Genomic DNA, 20,038 nt, shown 5'->3' on the forward strand with positions numbered 1-20,038 from the left:
ATACTCCTTGTCTTTCAACTTTTAGAAAAGCAAAGTGCACACTGTGAGTAGGTCTTGAGGGAGGTTAGTGTTTCAGGGAATAGATTGTCAGGAATAGATCGTCTTTCTGTCCTTGGTTTTCTCAGTGAAAGAATATAAAAATACAGATGCAATACAATTGGTCTTATTTTTAAGCAAATCAAGTCAAGTCAGCTTTATTTATATAGCACATTTAAAAGACATCAAGTGTCTGTCAAAGTGCTGAACAGAGGGATAATATAATCAAATAAAAAGAATTCAAATAGATAAGATAAAAACCATTGTAAGACATCCATATACAGGCAGAATCTTATACACTTGTTTGTATATAACATATGTAAATATATATGTACATGCACACATACAATGTGTGTGTGCATGGGGTTTGATAACCCCTTTGATTTGCTTCATCATATTTTCTAATCTTTGACTTGGAAGGAAGTTTGTTTGGAAACACATTTGGCAATGCTTCATCTTCTGCTTTGCGTTTGTGTAGGAGCCCCGTCAAAAACGTGTCCATTATACGAGCAGTGTCCAAGCATTCCTTTTTCTTTTTCTTTCTTTTAATTTATAGCGTGACCCCCTGCATTGGCTCTGCGCTCACCCTAGTGGGCGCGCCCCACACTTTGGGAACCTCTGTTTTAACCAATGAAATTATAAGTGGGCGGTGTCTTTTTTGCGGGTTTCAGTGTTACACTGACACGTCAGCTCAAGTAACTACTGCGTAATCCCTCTCCAAAAGTGTGACACTCCTACAGGCGGGAAATTTGTTTGACTCCATTTTTGTACAGTCGGAACAAGTGCAGCCAGGTGGTTCATCTTTTCTGCAGTCATTGATAGAAAAAAGCAGCAAGAGCTTCTTTCGTTTACTCCTCTCCAAAACCGCCACATTAAACTGATAGAGGAGCTCAGCTTTAAACCGAGAGGACTGAAGAGCGGACTGGATGAAATGTGAGTGTTCGTCAGTATTTGTTTTGAGCGTTTATTGTTATAAAAATCAATGGAAAACAGTAAATACGTAGTAAGGATGCAACCAGTTGTCCCAGCTCCTTTATGGTTTTTGTTGTCCTGACACTAAGGTTACTTACATTACGCTACATTACGTCAGCGGTCCCCCAACCCCCGAGCCTCGGACCGGTACCGGTCCGTGAGTCGTTTGGTACCGGGCCGCGAGAGTTGAGGCTCAGGTCTGAAATATATAGTTTTCAGGGTTTTTATCGGTTTTCAGCGTTATTTTGTCATCGTTTTTATCGTTAACTCGGTTCTCCTGGGTCTTTTCACGTGTGTTATGAATAAATCTTATTTTTTTCGGTACCGGTACTAGTTTTACTTGGTTGTATTTATCCGCGACACCTTAAAGGCCGGTCCATGAAAATATTGTCGGGCATAAACCGGTCCGTGGCGCAAAAAAGGTTGGGGACCGCTGCATTACATGACATAATATACCTTCCTGTCTCCACTGATACCAATTGTATCACATCTAAAAAGAAAAAAAGTCGGTCGGCAGTTATTGAATTATATACTGTTCTGTTGCCTTAAGTCTTCTGGATTTGTGGAAAAGACATTAAATGCTGATGCAACTTCCTGTTTTTATTCTAACCCTAGCTGTCATCATAGAGGACACTACTGAAATCACTTTTATTACTCAAAAGTACAAGAGGGTTAGAGCCACTGGGGGAAAAATATAGGGTTAATTTGGATTTATTTATTTATTTTTGTAAATTTTGTAAATTCTAGTAGCCCTAATCCTCTTCCATACAGAGAAAACAGAGAAGGTCATGTTAAAAACACTTGAGCTTAGTAGCAAAACTACTGTTATTGTAGTTGTAATAATTGCTCTGAGCATAGAGCAATAAATTCAGATTTTTATTTAACTGATACTAAATTATGTTACAAATCTGACTCCAAAATTGATTATTGTATTGCAATAAAATAATCAAAAACAATGCATACTACAACATACAGCTGACTTACAACATGTTACCATGTAATGCACATAATGCCATGTAGTGCACCTGAACCAAAGAGCAGAGCCTTTTGCCAATAAACCAGCTGCACTTGAAAATTAAACTTTTCTTTAAAACTCATCATTACTCCTCATTTTGAGATCAGTTCAGTGAACCTCCGTTTCCTCTGCCTTCACCAGCAGCAGTGCTCCTAAACCTGTACACAGGTTCAGCATCAATGGGGCCTTCTCACGTGTAGAACTTACCTATACAATGCATATTAATGTATAATCCTGTGTTATTAAACGTATTATCAAGGCTGCTGTCTCAATGTAATCAAGACAGCAATAGCTCAGTAGGTAGAGTGTTCACCCCATGATCCGAAAGTTGGGGGTTCGAATCCACTGAGCGGCCACCCTGAGGTATCCTTGAGCAACGTACCGTCACTTCACATTGCTCACCAGGCACTGGATTGGTAGCTGCCCACTGCTTCACTGAGTGAATGGGTTAAATGCAGAGGACTACAAAATTCCCCACATGTGGGACTATAAGGGCTTAAAAAAATAAAAAAAAAAAGCTATTGAGGCTGCTGTCTCGATGAGATCTGACATCCTCTTTAGCCCGGAGGATAAGTAGTAATACCACAGATTAGTTTTCAGTAAGGAAGCAGTGTTTCTGTATCCTGCTTCTGTTTGTTCCTTGTATGGTAGCATGTGTGAATGCAACAAAGAGCTGTATCACCTGCCAACACTTTTCAGAAGTGTTTGTGAGGTCATGCAGTGATTTCCAATCAGGTCTGTCTCTAATGTAGTGCAGGCCTGAACACTATCAACATCTAAGCTCTGCGGCATTTTTAAATTGTTTCATAGAGTGATAAATTTCCTAATTTTACTATAGAAACATTCAGCCTGTCAGGGATTTTCTTTTAAAACACAGTCATATTATACAAATTTTATTCAAAATATTTTTTAGCATGTAGTGGTCGCAAGATAATGTGAGGGGGACCAGACGGATAAAAACAACCACACAAGCCTTCAGACATCTTTCAGAGCTCTGAATATATTTCTTATATAGATACAGAATTTTAACATTTTCAGCATTTCTTTTACTTCCCCTTTTTGCCTCTTCACCCTCTGTTTTAGGCACTTTTCCCCATGCAGTCACACAGACTGCCTCTCCTAACTTCTCCATTTGTTTAGTGACTGTCTTCCACCCATCTCCACTTCCTCTCTCGCCTTCACAGCCCATTGCCGCCTCCTCTCCTAGAATGTGACATGGTGCCTGTCACATTCTACTCCACACACACACACAGCTGCGGAGATCTACTATGCCAATCTAACCAGCTTCTTTTTCTCAACCCAGCTGCTATTAAACAACATAAAATAATTCACTCGCCTGTGGGACAACATATAGGACTCTTAAAGTCCTTTTAATTTAAACAGTCACAGTGAGTTTTACACTTCATGGCCAGCAGACATCAACCTGTAGTTCTTAGCAAAAGTCTCTTTCTCTAGTGCCCAGACACTGGAAGCATTTCGCATGAGTATCGTTTAACTTAACGAACAGATAATTTAGACTTTGTCCAATATGTACACTTTGATATAACAGGTGTTGCTTACCTTTACATTCTGTTGGACCGGTTCTCTGTTCGCCTCGTTCCACGACCCCCATTCCTCTATTGCTAAATATTCTCTTTAAATTATTTTGTAGCATCACTAACCTACATTTGTGAAAAAGGAAGCAGTACTGTCATGGCAGATCAAGGTGAAATGAAGGTAAGTAAAAATTGGAAAATGCTTTCATTAAACTGCCAACTTTAATAAAACAAATGTTAAGAAATTAGCTTTTATAAATTAAAACATAGGGTTGATGTTTTTCACTAGATATATTCAGTAAATATTGAACTGTGTAACAATTAATTTAGAAATTAGGAATGTTAACTGGACTTTATATTTCACTGCCATGAGGATGATCTTTCATCAGACATACAAGATTGGAGTAAAGATCAGATTATACAATCAGCTAAACTTTATAGTGACTGCACACTTATTTATGTAGTGACTTAAACTAAGAAAAAAAACTTTCTTTTAGACTCAAGAGGAGAATCTGTCCCCTGACATCAAGAATTGGAGCAAACATCAAGTGAGACAATGGGCTCTCGAGTTGGATGGTGTGGATGACAAAGTTGCTGAAATATTGTTTAATCAAGACATCAATGGGCATAGTCTTCTTCTTTTAAATCCAACAGACTTGACTGCAACTGGTGTCACTTTAGGACCAGCTAAGCTTCTCATTCATGCCAGAGATGAAGTTGTGCAATTTAAAAAAGAAGAGCCATTAGGCTCTAGAAACCAGCCTGGAAAACTGTGCAAGCCGTATCCATTTGATAAATACCACGATACATTAAGATATATTGAGAGCAGGATTCTTGATGTTACAGAATCAGGTGCCTCAGATTTGATTGAACCCTGCCATGAGTACAAAGCTTTCACCAGGACAACAGAAGAAACTAAAATGGAAAAGTTCACATCTGAGGTCATTCGCTTTGCAGCTGCCTGCATGAACAGCCGCACCAACGGCACCATACATTTTGGAATAGGAGACAAACCGGAGTTCACCCACGGTCAAGTGTTGGGAGTGGTTGTTGAGGACAGAGAGGCTTTTGCAAATGAACTAAAATCTGCCATTAATGGGTGTTTTGAACATAAACATAAACAAGCTGCTCAGACATGCGTCAGACATCCACGATTTGTTGAAGTTCTCAACAAGAACATTACATCATCTGACAAATGTGTCATAGAAGTCGACGTTGTTCCAGAGACTACGATCTGTGAAGAAAACGGCTACCACACAAAAAACCAAAAAAATGGCAAGAAAAAAGGCAAAATGAAAGAAACTGAATCAGAACCATCAAAGTGTTTCTTTATCCGTGATGGTGGTAGCAGCAGAGATCTTCTTGCGGGACCAAACAAGCGAGAGTACGAGCAGTTTCTGGAAAGTATGGCTCAGCGATCACAACGCCGGAAAAAGGCAGAAGAGAAGCACCTCAGTGTGATAAAAAACAGCACTCAGGGCTCTAGACTCAGTCACATGATCACTGGTGGCTCTCTGTCTTTAGATAAATCAAATGTTGAGCGGTATGTGATAATAACTAACAAATCACACCCAAGCCAGTTAGATTATCTAAACTTTCTTGTACATCTGAATCCAGCAGCGGTGTTGGACTTTGATCCAGAATCAGCTAAAGAGGGATTAGAGAAATATTTTGACCAGCAGAGCCCAGTAAATGTTCATTCACCGGCACGATATAAAATCACAGAAGGAGTTGAAGACATTGTGAACAAGTTGAAATTAACTCAAAACACCAGCTGGGTGTTCTGCAATGGAGGCATTGAGCATGAGTCGCCCTCAGAAATTGACCAGTGGTTAATGGATAAGGGACCCTCCGTCAGAGATGTGATTTCCTTCTTGTGTCGCAAAGGTATCCTTCCAAACAAGAGGTTCCTCGTCATTTTTTTACTTTTGTCAAAAGTAAGTGAGAAGATGGACCCCCTTGTGGAGACTTTCAATACATTCTGGCAGGAACTCAGAGGCACAGATCAGATCCTTTGCATATGTGACAATGACAAAGCATTCAACTCCTGGAGAGACTTAATTGAGGCTCGATGTGGAATCGACATCTCAGGTAGATGCATACATGATCTCAGCTTTGCAGAAGTCAATGGCACTATCCTTAGCCTTTGGTCAGAGAATCGCAGATCCAGTCGTTTCCTAACATGTGGTGGGGGAAGCAAAGTGCTATTTGAGAAGAAAGTGGAGCGAAGTCTGAGTACCTTAGATGTCCTTTGTGTGAACCAATGTGAGGAAAAAATTCTGATAGAACGGAACTTCTACAAGGGTGGAAAGTTAACGTGGTGTTATTTCTATTTCTCAGAGCAGGCCGGATCCACGCCGTTTATCAAACGAGACCACTTTGACTACATCAAGGATACAAGCATACCTGATCTATGCTCCCTGAGAAAAGCCTGTGTGTTGTTTAACCTCAGGCATGTACCTAAATGTGGTGGGACAACTTTGGCCAAGTACCTATTGTGGTCTCTCCGGAACACATTTCGTTGTGCTGTCCTCAGGAACAACAATGCTGACTTTGCTGAAGTAGCCAGTCAGGTGACCAAACTTCTCATGTATAAATATCAGGAGCAGCTGCCACGTGTCCCTGTTTTGCTGATGATAGATGACTTTGAAAATATGGAAAAGGTATGTGACCTGAAGCAGCTCATTGAAAAAGAATGCGAAGAGAAAAAAATTCAGTCTAAGTCTGCGCAGGTGGTTGTCTTGAACTGCATGAGATCAGAGACTTTTGAAACGACTGGGCAAACTGCAGATACTGTATTCATTGGAAATAATCTCTCTGAGAGGGAACAGAAACAGTTTGAGGAAAAACTAGTCAAAATTGAGACGACTTACAAGAACGCTGTGCCTATGAAGGTTCTTGGCCGGCCTCCGGAGCCCCTTCGCCTGGGTCGCTGTCGTTTCCATGCACACGGTCTGCCCCCTGAACTGTTTCCACATCGCCGCCACTGCCTTCCGTGTGGTGCGTTTTTTGTTCAACTGTGGAACAAGAGGGCTTTATACAGCTGCTAAAAACTCTTGACCGAAGATACCAGTTACCTAGCCGGAAATACTTCACCAGAGAAGCACTGCCAAAAATGTATACTGATGTTAGACAGAGTCTCGCTGCCCAGCTCACCAAAGTGTCTCACTTCGCACTGACAACCGACATGTGGTCCAGCAGGACATGCGAGCCATATATGAGTGTGACTATACATTTCATGGAAGACTGGAAACTGAAAACTGCCTGTCTCCAGACCAGCTACTTTCCTCAAGACCACACCGGAGAGCATATAGCTGAAGCCCTGCAGGATGTGCTCAAAACCTGGAAGCTCAACCCGACGGGACTGGTTGCTATAACAACTGACAATGGGGCTAATATTGTCAAGGCGGTTCAACTGAACAAGTGGTCGAGGATCCAGTGTTTTGGTCACAGGCTTCATCTGGCCATTGGTAAGTGCAATACTGAATTTTTTGATTTGGAAAAAAAAACGCTAATAAATGAAAAGTGTATAGAGTCTCTTGTAGAGCTAAACATGCCTATGGACCACAAGACAAATATTTTTATAAGTCATAGCCAGCATATACATCTATCACTTAGAAATCGAAAGTTAGTTGAACAAATAAATAAACTATCCCTATTAAATCCAATAAACGTATTGGGGTGTATTTGTCTTTGTATTAGATTGAGTTGTGACACTAAATGAGGACCACAGCTGAGACAAGACAGGGATACATTTTTAAATACATAGTGAGATTAAAAGGTGTAAAAAAAACGAAAAAAAACATGTTCTAATCATTTGGTGATCTGGTGATTTTACCAAGATAGTTTAACTAGAACCATTTCTAGGTTATACAATACACGACACATTTTGCAAATATTGTTAAGTCTTATGCATCACATTCTATACAACTGAGATGGATGTTAATTTGCCTTTGAGTGATTTGCATCTTAACATAACAATTAAAGTGATTTTAAAAGTTTGTATTTTGTGTGTCACAGGACATGCTATGGATGATGCCCGCATTACCCGGGCTATTTCTCTGTGTAAGAAAGTCGTCAGCAGCTTCTCCTACAGCTGGAGGAAGAGAAGAGAGCTGGCTGAAGTGCAAATACAGCTGGGTCTTCCAAGTCACCAGCTACTCACAGAGGCAACAACTCGCTGGGGATCAAGGCTTCTCATGATAGAGAGAGTTCTGGAGCAGGAAAGAGCACTTTCTAAAGTCCTCTCTGTCGACATGAAAACCAGACCTCTAGTCCCTACTTGGCAGGACATAGAGGTCCTGGAAGCAGTTCAGAAAGCTCTCAAACCCTGTCAGGACTTCACTGATGCACTTTCAGGAGAGAAGTATGTGACCCTGTCCTATGTCAGACCTGTGCTACACCTGTTTAACACTAGTCTCCTGGCACCTGGAGAGGAGGATAGTGAGCTGTGTAAATCCATCAAGACCCGCATTGTGGATTACCTCAACAATAAATATGCAGATCCATCCACCAGTGACCTGTTGGACATGGCTTCTTTTGTGGATCCACGGTTCAGGGCGAAATACATCCCTAGTGAGAAGATTAATGCACTAAAACATAAACTCATCTTGGAGGCAGAGTCTCTGCTCAGCTATCAGGGTACGTGTTTGTCTGAGCTGACTGATCCAGCCGTGCCTGAGTCTGCAGACCAAGAAGAAGCAGCAGTAGGACACACAGCTAAAAAAAAAAGAGATCACTGGCAAGCTTCTTCCAGCACAGCACAGCCACCAACACTGGTTTCACAAAAAGGGAAGCAATCGAAAATGAATTTTCTAGCTACCTGTTGTCAGTTTGTGTAGAGAGTGATGCTGACCCTCTCAAATGGTGGAAGGAACATGAAGTTGCCTTTCCAGCACTGAGCCTCCTGGCCAAGAAATATCTTTGTGCGCCAGCTACCAGCTCCCCTTCTGAAAGGATTTTTAGTTGCAGTGGAAACATTGTAACCTGCCACAGGGCATCGTTGAAGCCTGATAATGTTGACAGATTAGTTTTCCTGGCACAAAATCTGTAAGCTGTACAGTTGTTGGCCTTGCTTGTTTGTGTTCTTTCTATATTGTTATTGTCATTGGAGATTTGCACAAAGACCCACTGACCAAAGAATGTAATTTTGTTAATTTCATTCAATCTGTTTACATGTTTGGTTTTTTGCACAAAGTACCAGATGATTGTTCAGCAATACACACAAAGAAGCACTTTAGAAAACTTTAATTCAGTGTAAGCACTTTTTAAAGAGCAAGATGCCTTTGTTATTTTAGATCTGCATCTTTTTAGTTTACATTTTACATTTAGTTTACAATTTTTAGCTTTTTGTTATGTATGAAAAGAAAAAAAAATGGAGCATTATTATTTAATAAATGCTGACAATTTATTTTTGACAATTTTTTCGTGTACATCTACAGTTGTATCTTATGTGTGACATCTGGGACAAGTACCTTTGACCAAGAACTCTCTTTTTGTTCTTACTTTATGGGATTAAAAAAATATCGAGATATATATCTTATATCGCCATCCAGCTAAAGAATATCGAGATATGAATTTTGGTCCATATCGCCCAGCTCTACGTTTTGCCATCCAGTAATAAAAGCTGAGTTTGAAGTACACTTTTGCCTGCCGTGAGTCTGCACTTCGGGTCCACTACTCCCGCCTGCACACAGCGACACATGACACCTCGGGAATTCAGTCATGTGATCTGTGTGTGTGTTTCCATCCCCCCGAGGGCTGCCTGTGAGGAAATACACACAGTTACGGCATTTCTCCTACGGTGTTGCTATCAGTGTGTGAAGAGTGGGAGAAGAGGGTTGCATTGACAATCCAACACAATGGGCAGCACATTGAACACATTTTATAAGTGGTCAGAAACTTGTAAATAACTCATGAAAGAATAAAGTTATGGTGAAACCAAGCACACCATTGTTTTTCTTTTGACATTACCAATACGTTTGATGTGTCACATGGCCCTCTTCCTATTGAAAAAAACAAAAGTTGTATCCAAGATGGCCAACTTCTAAATGGCCACCATGGTCACCACCCATTTTGAGGAGTTTGCCCCCTCACATATACTAATGTGCCATAGAGCTGGGCGATATGAGATTTTTTCATATCACGATATGTTTTTTTCATTTCAGGTGATAACGATATCTATCACGATATAAGCCAAATAACTATATTTGTAAGATTTAAATGTGCCGTTGCTCACAAGTAAAATGTGAAATAATCAGCAGCTTGATTTTATTTAAATATTTATTTCCCATAATAAGTTCAACAGGGTAGATGTACTTCAGGAACATGAGACTTTTTCAGATAAATAAAGGCAAATATTGCAAACTACACAAAAGGCAGCCGCTAAAGCGTTTAAGTTTTAAAATAGAACAAACGAAACAGACTACTAAATTGTCAATTCCACTTAGAAACAAAATATTAATTCTAAAAATAAATCTTAGTTTGTTTTACAGAAGAACAGACAAAACTGACTAACTTTTGTCAATATCAAATAAACTGAGAACTAAAAGGAAATTCTCAATCTCTCCTTGTTGTATAGCTTAGCTTTTCAAACAGTTTTAACAGTTACTTTAGTCTGACAAAAGCCGAATGACGAATTAGCGCTTCCAGTCAGAGACTGAGGCTACGTCCACACGTACACGGGTGTTTTTGAAAACGGAGATTTTCCGTTTTCGTTTTAAAAAATAATCCCGTCCACACATAAAGGCAGAAATGAAGGAAAACGCTGCTATGAACATGCCAAAGCAGCAGGTGGAGCTAGATTCCTAACCGTGCAGAAATGTTGGCCAATCAGAAGTCTAGAAGCCTCGGTGGGACAAAGTAAACAAAGCTGCGGCATAGAAGCAGAACCGAGTCGTATGTGTGGACGGACAGTAACTGTGTGTATATGTAAGCATTTAAACACTGCAGAGGGTAGCATTAACAGTAACAGTATTGTAGAAATTCATTTCACCGAAACAATAACGTGGCGCACAGTGTGACGCATGCACCAGTTTATTGTATTTCCAGACTTGCTTTCGGCACAATTTACAGTGCAGCTACTCTGTTTTTGTCAGACTTGAAATAGCCGAAATACCTTCACACTACGGAACTTCTATGGCTCTTCCATTCGACAATCTCTCCGGCATTGGAACCATCATCTGGTTTTTCTTCGGTCACGCTCGGTTGATTTTTCTAGTCGGCACACTCATTTCCTCCATTACGCGCTGGCTCCATTACCCGCTGGCCGCTTCCCAAACAAACACACGTGCAGCTTGGCACTTGTGCTGTACGTAACAAGTCACGTGACGTGACGCTGCGGCTGTGATTGGTTCGGCTCTGCGCTACTTAATTTGGATTGGCTGACCTTTTTTTTTTTTTTTAAGAGGACAAGAGCGGCGAGGTCTATCGCGATAGCTTAATTTCTCTATCGAGTAAAAGTTATATCGCGATACATATCGTTATCGTTCTGTCGCCCAGCTCTAGGTACATATTTGCATAACTTTTTAGGTATATGTACAAGTGCCGGTAATTACAAGTACAAAACATGTACTGTGCTTCATGAATGAGTAACAAATCTAGTACATAGCAATAACCTACAGCACACCAGAAAAATAGATTCGCACTACCTTTTAGGCTCAGGTGCAGTGACACGGCTTTAACAAGAAGAAAAGTCAGTCATTCACCATCATCTTCCTGCGCAATAAAACCACCAAAGTCCTCTTCTCCAGTGTCTGAAACGAACAGGCTCAGGATGGCTTCGTCATCCACTCTCCGCTTCTCTCCTTCGTTGTCACTTTCAAAACCAACCAAACAAATCCTCGTTGTCAGTGTCGGAGTCGAACACCCTCAGAAGGGCCGTGGCGGTGTCCTCCTCTCCATCATGCAGCAGTCCAGCCCTTCGAAATCCGTTGGTAATCGTGGATGTTTTCACACTTTTCCACGCTGTCAGAATCCAATGGTGGAGTTGGGCATAACTTGCTTTTTGCAAGTTTATCGCCGCTCATCATCCACGCCTCGAGCTGAACGCGTAGCGCTACTTTGAAGTTTGTTTTTCACGCTACTTCATACGGCACTACGTTGCCTGGCGGATGGACACGTGACCAACATACCACTCTTGAACCCCGATCCTTCCGCCAGGCAACGTAGTGCCGTACAACAGCGGAACAAACAAAACAAATCCGCTCATGGACAATCCATAGAAAAGCCGCACCTGACTAAAAGCCGCAGGGTTCAAAGCTTGTGCAAAAAGTAGCGGCTTATAGCCCGACAATTACGGTAATGTATGGTATAAAATTCCAGAAATGTAATTTATCTGACATGTTAAACATGTTAAACTAGTGTAGCATTCCTAAACATCCTATAAAACCAGTTATGTTTGGAAGTAAACTTAGGAAAAAATAATTATTGTTCAAACAAGTGAAGTCACAAGCTCTGTGACACATGATTTCACTACCAGTGAGATATAACAAGATAACTTTGTATTCTAGGAAGACCATTTTTTCCATGAGATCAAATGGGGAATCTGCTGCTAAACAAATTTTTAGTAATTGCATGGATATAGATACAACAACAACAACAACAATCTTTATTTATAGAGCACATTTAAAAGCCTTGGGCATACCAAAGTGCTTTACATAAAACAATAAAAAGGTTCAAACATTAATAACGGACAAATAAAAATGACGGGTATGTTCACAGATAAAAGCCACCAATAAGAATGACTACAGCACATGGGTAATAGCAAGATAAAAGCTGTACCACCATAATAAAAGACACCAATAGAAAGATAGGAGGGAATTAAGACAAAAGGTCAATAGGTCACAGCAACCAAACAAACAAACAAACCAGCAATTAAAAGGTGGAGAAAGCAAGTTTAAAAAGATATGTTTTAAGCTGTGATTTAAAAGAATGAATAGAATCAGATGCCCGGATGCCAATCGGGAGATTGTTCCACAGCACAGGTGCGATAAGAGCAAACGATCGATCACCTCTAGTCTTAAGTCGAGATCTGGGCTGAGCCAGCAGTAACTGTGACGATGACCTTAAAACCCTAGAAGGAGCATAAGGGTTTAAAAGGTCCTTAAGGTAGCTGGGTGCAGTGTTGTTAGTAATTTTAAAAGTAAACAACAAAATTTTAAATTGAATACGATATTTGACAGGCAGCCAGTGCAGATCGGCAAGGACAGGAGTAATGTGGGCAAACTTGCTGGTTTTAGTTAAAATGCGAGCTGCAGCATTCTGAACTGTCTGTAATCTATGTAAAAGGGAAGAGTGGAGACCACAATAGAGTGAATTACAATAGTCTAGCCTCGACGTTACAAAGGCATGGATGAGCTTTTCTAGCTCTTTATACGGGATATAACGCCTAGCCTTAGAGATAAGGCGAAGCTGGTAAAAGCTAGATCTGACAACAGCAGACACTTGTTTGTCAAGTGAAAAAGAGCTGTCAAATAAGACACCCAGATTCCTGACAGTATCAGAAAGAGAACTACTAAGAAAACCAAAGGCATCCTGGAGTTCGGCACGAAGGGCATTACTACCAAAAATCATAATCTCGGTTTTCTTATCATTAAGGATAAGAGTATTCGCCAACAGCCACTTCTTGACCTCAGACATGCATTCTCGGAGGCTATTCAGAGACAGAGCAAGATCGTCGTTTAGCTCAAAATAGAGCTGGATATCATCAGCATAATAGTGATAAGCAATATGATATTTCTCGAAGATGGCACTTAAAGGAAGCATGTATAAAGAGAAAAGGGTAGGGCCCAGCACAGATCCCTGGGGGACACCACAGCAAACAGGAACAGCCGAAGAAGAGAATGTAGCCAGATGTACCGTAGAGAGCCGATTGGAAAGATAGGATTTAAACCAATCCAGGGCAGCGCCCTTGATGCCTACAGTGTGCTCTAGTCTCGCTAATAGGATATTATGGTCAACCATGTCAAATGCCGATGATAGATCCAAAAGCACTAAGACTGAGGGGCGTCCGTTGTCAGCCATTAGTAGGAGATCATTGAAAACACGAAGCAATGCTGATTCTGTGCTATGATGTTGTTTAAAGGCCGATTGAAATTTATCATTTATATTATTCTCATCAAGGTAGGTCTGCAATTGGAGCAGAACCACCTTCTCAAGTATTTTAGCCAGAAAGGGAAGCTTAGAAATTGGCCTAAAATTGGCAAAATCACTAAGCTCAAGGTTCCTTTTTTTTAGAACAGGTTGGATTATGGCATGCTTGAGAGCTGAAGGTACATAGCCAGAGAGCAAGGAGAAGTTCAATATGGACAATAAACAAGGTCCAATTACACTGAAACAATCCTTAACAATACGGGATGGGAGAGCATCATGTACACAGTTAGTATTGTTCAATTTATCAATTAGACGCTTCAGAGTGGAGAGGGAAACGGGTTCAAATTGATAAAAAGTGGCCGAACATTCAGGAGTAGACATACAATCCATCACCAGAGGGAGAGTAGATCTAAGGGATAAAACTTTATCTAAAAAATAGTTAGAGAATTTTCCACAGAGACCCGGGGAAGACAGCAGTGGCAAAGAGGGACGGGGGTTCACCACAGAGTTAAAGATTTTAAATAGAATTCGTGGATTATCACCATTAGTGGTAATAATTTTAGAAAGAAAAGCCGCTTTAGCCGTTCTGGCAGCAGTTTGGAACTTCGAGCGGCTAATACGTAAAATATCATAAGAAGACTGAAGTCTATCACTCCTCCACTTCCTCTCATCACGCCGACATATACGTCGTAGAGCACGAACAGAATCATTTAACCAGCATTGTGAGTAAGTTCTAGGGCGTTTCATCTTGATGGGTGCAACAATGTTAAGAATCGAGGAACAGGTGGTTAAAAGAGTATTTGTAGAGTTCTCAAGTGTGTGTGGGGTAGAGCAATCCTGCATACTAAATGGGGAGTTAACAAAAGACGTAGTAAAGTTGACCACAGTATTGGCATTAATAGTACGCGTAGGATAAAGAGGAGAGTTTAGGTATTGTCCAATATCACCCAGGTCTACATCAAAGATGACCGGGGAATGATCAGAGAGACCAGTATTCCTAATTTCCTTAATGCAAATGTCCACATTGAATGAAAAAACCAAATCAAGGGTGTGGCCTTGAACATGGGTAGGCTCATTCACCCACTGAATAAGATTAAAAGAATCAGTCAGCACAAGAAAATCTTTAGCCAATTGGTTGTCCAAACAGCAGACATGAATGTTAAAGTCTCCAGAAATAATAACAGAATCATATTTAAAAAGAACGGATCCCAAAAAATCAGCAAATTCAGAGATAAACATCTTATGATATTTAGGCGGACGATAAACCACGACACACAAAGTGGTCCGAGAGCCAGTCAGTTCCAATAGCTGAACTTCAAAGCTGGAATAGGTTGGAGAGGATAGCAGCCGTGCATCATGTTTATTTTTGAAAACCGAGGCTAAGCCACCACCTCTACCAGTTAGCCTAGGTGAGCTAAAGAAGGCACAGTCAGGAGGTAGAAGTTCAGAGAAGGGGATGAACTCACCCGGAGAAGTCCAGGTCTCCGTTAGAAATAGGACATCCAGTCCCGAGGTGAGAAAAAAGTCATTTAGGAGGAAAGCCTTATTTGAAAGAGACCTAACATTAAATAAGGCCAACCGAATCCGGGGGGCTAGGACCTTAGTAGTAGCCCGTCGCAAGGAGCAAAGATTGTTATGTTGAACACCGCGGCCAGGCGGTGTTATCCAAAATCGGGCAGAGTGGTAAGCCACTGGACGAGCAGAGTAGGTTTGAAGGCCGACGGAGCAAATCCAACGGTGGGTTAGAAATCTAGCCGCAAAGCGGCTGCTGAGATAGTGGAAGAAACGGGATAGCTCACGGGAACTATCTGGCAATTAGTTCTAGCTAACAAACTAATAACTGTTGGAAAATACAATCACCAAAACTGTAGCACAGTCTTCTTGAATAGCACAGTCTTGTATAATTCGCCGCAAAGCAGACACATTATTGGTCAGATAATTGCATAACAAATGCTCAAATAACAGCACAAACAGGCCAGTTAGCTGAGTTGAAGCCTAGCAAAATGCTAGCTATCAATCAAAGAGGCCACACCCCTAATCTTGCGTAACTGCTTTTCAGCCTGCTTTTACTATGAAAACAAAGTTGACTTTTTTTTTTCCACAGGTGTCTTTTAAGTTTTTTCTGGGACTCTCCTTAGCTCTTACTGGGACAGTGGCGCGGCTGCCCCTCTGTTGGTCTTCCTTGGTCTCTTGTGTTCTGGGGGCCTCTGGATGTCAGGAGTTTTGATCTCCTCCATACCTGCTTCATACCCTGGAGTACGGGGCTGTGGCTCCCCACACTCCCTAGCAGATCATTACATGGAGAAACCTTTGGAATGCAAGCATGCTGATCCACACAGGTATGCACACAGGTGTACACATGGGTATTCACAGACGAGGACTACAGCTTTCTTGGCTGCTGCCTCAAAGCACATTGTGCGCTGTCTATCTTGCGTGCTGCACAATATCGTTTATTATTTAGTATCTACTGATATCTACTGCTAGCTAGTTTATTGTGATGGTGCTTTTTTTATTTTATTATGTTGCTCTTTGTTGTTTGCTTTCTCTTCTGTTTTTTTTCTCCATACAGGTGACCCAGGAGTTTTGTTTTTTTGTTTGTTTGTTTTTTTTTCTTTCTTCCCCCCTTCTCACTGTCTCTTCTCCCCTTTGGTTTTCTTTCTCTCCCTCTCTTTCTTTCATTAAAAAAAAACAAAAAAAAAGAAAAGAAAGTTTTTCCTGAAGATGAAAAAGCATCAGTTGTTACCGTTGTGTACCCTTCTGGGTGTCGTGTTTGCAGGACTTCTTCCTAAGCTCAGTGCTCAGGAAGGTAAGTTCAGTCAAGTCAATCTCATTAAAGAAGCGGCAGAAGTCATTTTACAGATGTTAAGTTTTCATCAGCACTCAGTGGGATTTTTATTGTCTAAAATATTTAGTCTCTATTTACACCTGCTGGACTGGTTATTTTTATTATTGCAGTTATGTTTTGGACCTGAATTCAAAAAGTTCTTCTCAATATTGGGCAAAATCTTTAAAATAGACACATCAGAATATATGAAACTGTATGTTTATACTGTACTGTACTGTATAAAATATGTCTAAGGGACATACTCTAATGCCCACTTGAGACATCACACCATAACTGGGACCCAGTTTTTGTTTGGCTGTAGTTTTTATTATATATATTGTATCTTAAGAGCTATATATGTGCTGGGCCCTAAATTATTTATATTATATATAAATGACATATGTAGCATTTCCAAACTGTTAAAATGTGTATTGTTTGCTGATGATACCACTCTGTACTGCTCAGGTAAAAACCTAGAACAGCTTCTGACTACAGCGGAAAAGGAGTTAAATATATTAAAAAACTGGTTTGATGTAAATAAGTTATCATTAAATATAAAGAAAACAAAATTGATTATTTTTGGCACTAGACAAATGAAAAATCTATCTAAAATAAGGGTTAATGGAATTGAAATTGAAAGAGTGTACAAAAATAAATTTCTTGGAGTGATAATTGATGATAAGCTGAGTTGGAAGTCTCATATAAACCATGTGAAAACAAAAATGTCAAAAACCATCGCTATTCTCTATAAAACAAAGCATGTCCTGAACAAAAAATCATTATACACACTTTATTGTACTCTGTTGCTTCCATATATGACTTACTGTCTGGAGATATGGGGTAATGCATATAAAACGAACACTCTTCCTATTTTCAAGTTACAAAAAAGAGCTATAAGAATTATAAACCAATCAAACTATATAGAACCAACTAACATTTTGTTTATTAATCTGAATACCCTGAAATTTTATGATTTAGTTGAATATAAAATGACACAGATAATGTATAAAGCACAAAATAACTTGCTTTGCCCCAGTACTCAGAAGCTGTTCAAAGTCAGAGAGAGTCAATATGACTTAAGGGGAACAGATTTCTTTAAAAAAAAACAAGATAAGGACAAATATAAAGCAGAGATGTGTTTCTGTTAGAGGAGTTAACCTGTGGAATAGTTATGACAGTGATTTAAAAAGGTGTAGTTCATTTTCCTTGTTTAAAAACATGTTTAAAAATAGAGTATTAGAAAAATATATAAATCAAGAATGAAATAGCAAAAGAAAAAAAAACCCTCTTGATTCTTTTGATTTGATGTAGTTACTTAACTAAGGTGGAAAGTTTTTTTTGTTTGTTTGTTTGTTTGGTTTTTGCTTTGTTTTATTATTTGCTTCAAGCCCTGTGTACAGGAGCTGCATGTGTAACCCAGTGTTAAAAACGGGATTAAAAGTATAAATATTCATACTCTCACGATGGGAATAAATATTGATAAAAACAAAATTAATTATAATAAATACTGATAAAAAGCATGTAAACATAAGTTTAATATGTACATATGTATATGTGGTATATAGATGGTGTGGGGGCAGGACTTAGTCCTTTAGAGTGTGTTTGTCAGATCCACTGAGCGACCAATCATTGGCCGGTCTGACCCTCCCCCAGTCTGTGCGCTGCTGAGACATCTGTGTGTGCCTTCGTGTGCCAGTCAGATACGCCAGAGACACAGACGGTGAAAGATCAGTTTACCCGTGCGGCGAAGAAGCTAGCTGGATAGTGAAAGTCCTTTTTTTCTGCGAGAATAATAAGAGTGATACTGTATTCCAGAGGCCGTGAGCCAACGTGAGCACTGTGAAGCCCCGTGTAGCATTTGTTGCTTTGCATGGTCAGGTTTTTTCCTTTGCTTATTTGGATTGGATTGGTTTTGAGGACCTGAGAAGAATCGAGGATCCCTTTTCCAGTACTGGATGGCGAGCCCAGCCCAAAGAGCCGGATGAACTAGTAGATTGTAACCCGACTGGTTACAAACACACTGAGTGACTATTGGACATTGAAAGACTGAAATTGACTTTAAAAAAAGACACAAAAGACAATATATCCTTAGGTCGACCATTTGTGGGGTTTATTTTATTTTGTTTTCAAGAAGCACGCTCTACTTTTGTTAAATGTGCACAACTTTAATAATTGCTAATAAATGCAATTGTGTTTTCTACACCTACTGTGTACAAGTCCTCTGTTGTCATACACCCTTGGCTCCTACGAATCTAGAACCTGTCTGATCTGGTCCATATTTCCCTTCTGTCCGCGTACTGTGGTTAAAGGTAACTATACTGCCCGCACTACATGCAAAGAAGGCAAGAAGTAGCACTAACAGGTCTAGTATTGCACCACCAGTGTTACACATGCAAAAAGATATTTTGTGAAAAGGGTTGGCGTAATAAGCAAATGCTTCAGCCAATACCTTTTGATTAGCCTTGTCTCATGCTTTCTTGCTTTGTGGTAGATCTTTGTTCTGTTTTCGCTGAGATATTTGAATGCTAATCAATAAAAAATATATATATATATATATATATATATATATATATATATATATATATATATATATATATATATCTGAAAGCATCACATTGCTAAAAATCAGAAGCTGTAACTCTATGTTCTTCTATCCAAAATACCTAACCCTTTACCACATAATTTAATATAAAAATAAAATACTGCATAAATCTGATATTTGAATATCTTTTTTAAAAGATTTTTTGTGGCATTTTTGCCTTTTTTTACCTGGTAGAGGAGTTCAGCACCAAGCTGAACTGGTGTGCTGATATTAGAATGACACCTTTGATAGCCATAACTATTGATAGATATTGTTTGACTGACATAATTTTTTTTAACTCTTTTAGCTGCAGAAATTGAAAAATGAGACATAATTTTCCTGCTCAATAGTGCAATGGAAACAGCAGCCATCAAAAGTGCCTGTAAATTGATCAGGAGGTTTGTGGAAAGCACGCCAATCAGTCCAGTTGCAGTTTAAGTGGGTATCACCCAGTTTAGTGCTTTCCCGAGACTCCGGATAGCTCTCAACACCCACGGTAACAGAGACACAATCATTTCTGCTTTGGGTAATTTCCAATCAAAACCACGACAGATAGTCAACATTGGAGCAGTACTAAACTTTGTGCAGGAAAATATGTTGTACTGCCTGAGAGGGGCAGCCATATTCAGCAGGGAGTACCCCAGCTTGTACTGTTGCTGAAATATGCAATGACCATGTGGAAGAATCTGCAGCAGCTAATGGGTGTGTTGATTCAAGCTGCTGGCTCTCTAAGGCTGCTGACAAACAGAGGCTCAAGCAGATTGCTTTTCCAGACAGTATTGAATAGAATAGAATGCCTTTATTGTCACTATACAGTTGTACAATGAGATACAGAGCATCTCCTACTAAGTGTAAACATGCTGGGGGTGGGGGGTACAATTCTGCAGCGCTATGTACATATGGACAGTATTAACAAAGGGAAAAAACATATATATATATATATATAAAATGTACAATATACAAGACGTAAAATGTACAATATA

The 20,038-nt window shown here is 39.9% G+C and overlaps 1 protein-coding gene across 4 annotated transcripts; it reads left to right on the forward strand.

Moving 5' to 3' along the window:
- The first annotated feature begins 753 nt into the window (after positions 1-753).
- LOC146651420 (E3 SUMO-protein ligase ZBED1-like) lies at positions 754-16,364 on the forward strand. 4 transcript variants are annotated; one of them, XR_014907875.1, is made up of 5 exons: positions 754-969; positions 3,675-3,739; positions 4,056-7,028; positions 7,579-15,989; positions 16,220-16,364. XR_014907875.1 is itself a non-coding variant. In XM_085384115.1 (2 exons), exons 1-2 carry the CDS (start codon positions 6,674-6,676, stop codon positions 8,397-8,399), a joined length of 1,176 nt encoding a protein of 391 aa, XP_085240241.1. In that variant the 5' UTR covers positions 6,605-6,673; the 3' UTR covers positions 8,400-16,364. The 4 variants fall into 4 exon arrangements, 1 of the variants encoding a protein (XP_085240241.1); XR_014907874.1 differs by having other exon boundaries at positions 7,579-16,364; XR_014907876.1 differs by lacking the exons at positions 3,675-3,739; positions 4,056-7,028 and having other exon boundaries at positions 15,755-16,364.
- The last annotated feature ends 3,674 nt before the right edge of the window (positions 16,365-20,038 follow it).

This window comes from Rhamphochromis longiceps, linkage group LG16 (genome assembly GCF_057381845.1).
Source record: "Rhamphochromis longiceps isolate RC_006_pf linkage group LG16, R_longiceps_female_GT1.1, whole genome shotgun sequence".
NCBI classification, from domain to species: Eukaryota; Metazoa; Chordata; class Actinopteri; order Cichliformes; family Cichlidae; genus Rhamphochromis; species Rhamphochromis longiceps.

Bases quoted from the DNA above. Each gene is read 5' to 3' on its own strand.
- LOC146651420 (XM_085384115.1), top strand. From the start codon at position 6,674: ATGTATACTGATGTTAGACAGAGTCTCGCTGCCCAGCTCACCAAAGTG. The intron at 7,029-7,578 runs GTAAGTGCAATA...TGTGTGTCACAG, and splicing joins CAGGCTTCATCTGGCCATTG to GACATGCTATGGATGATGCC.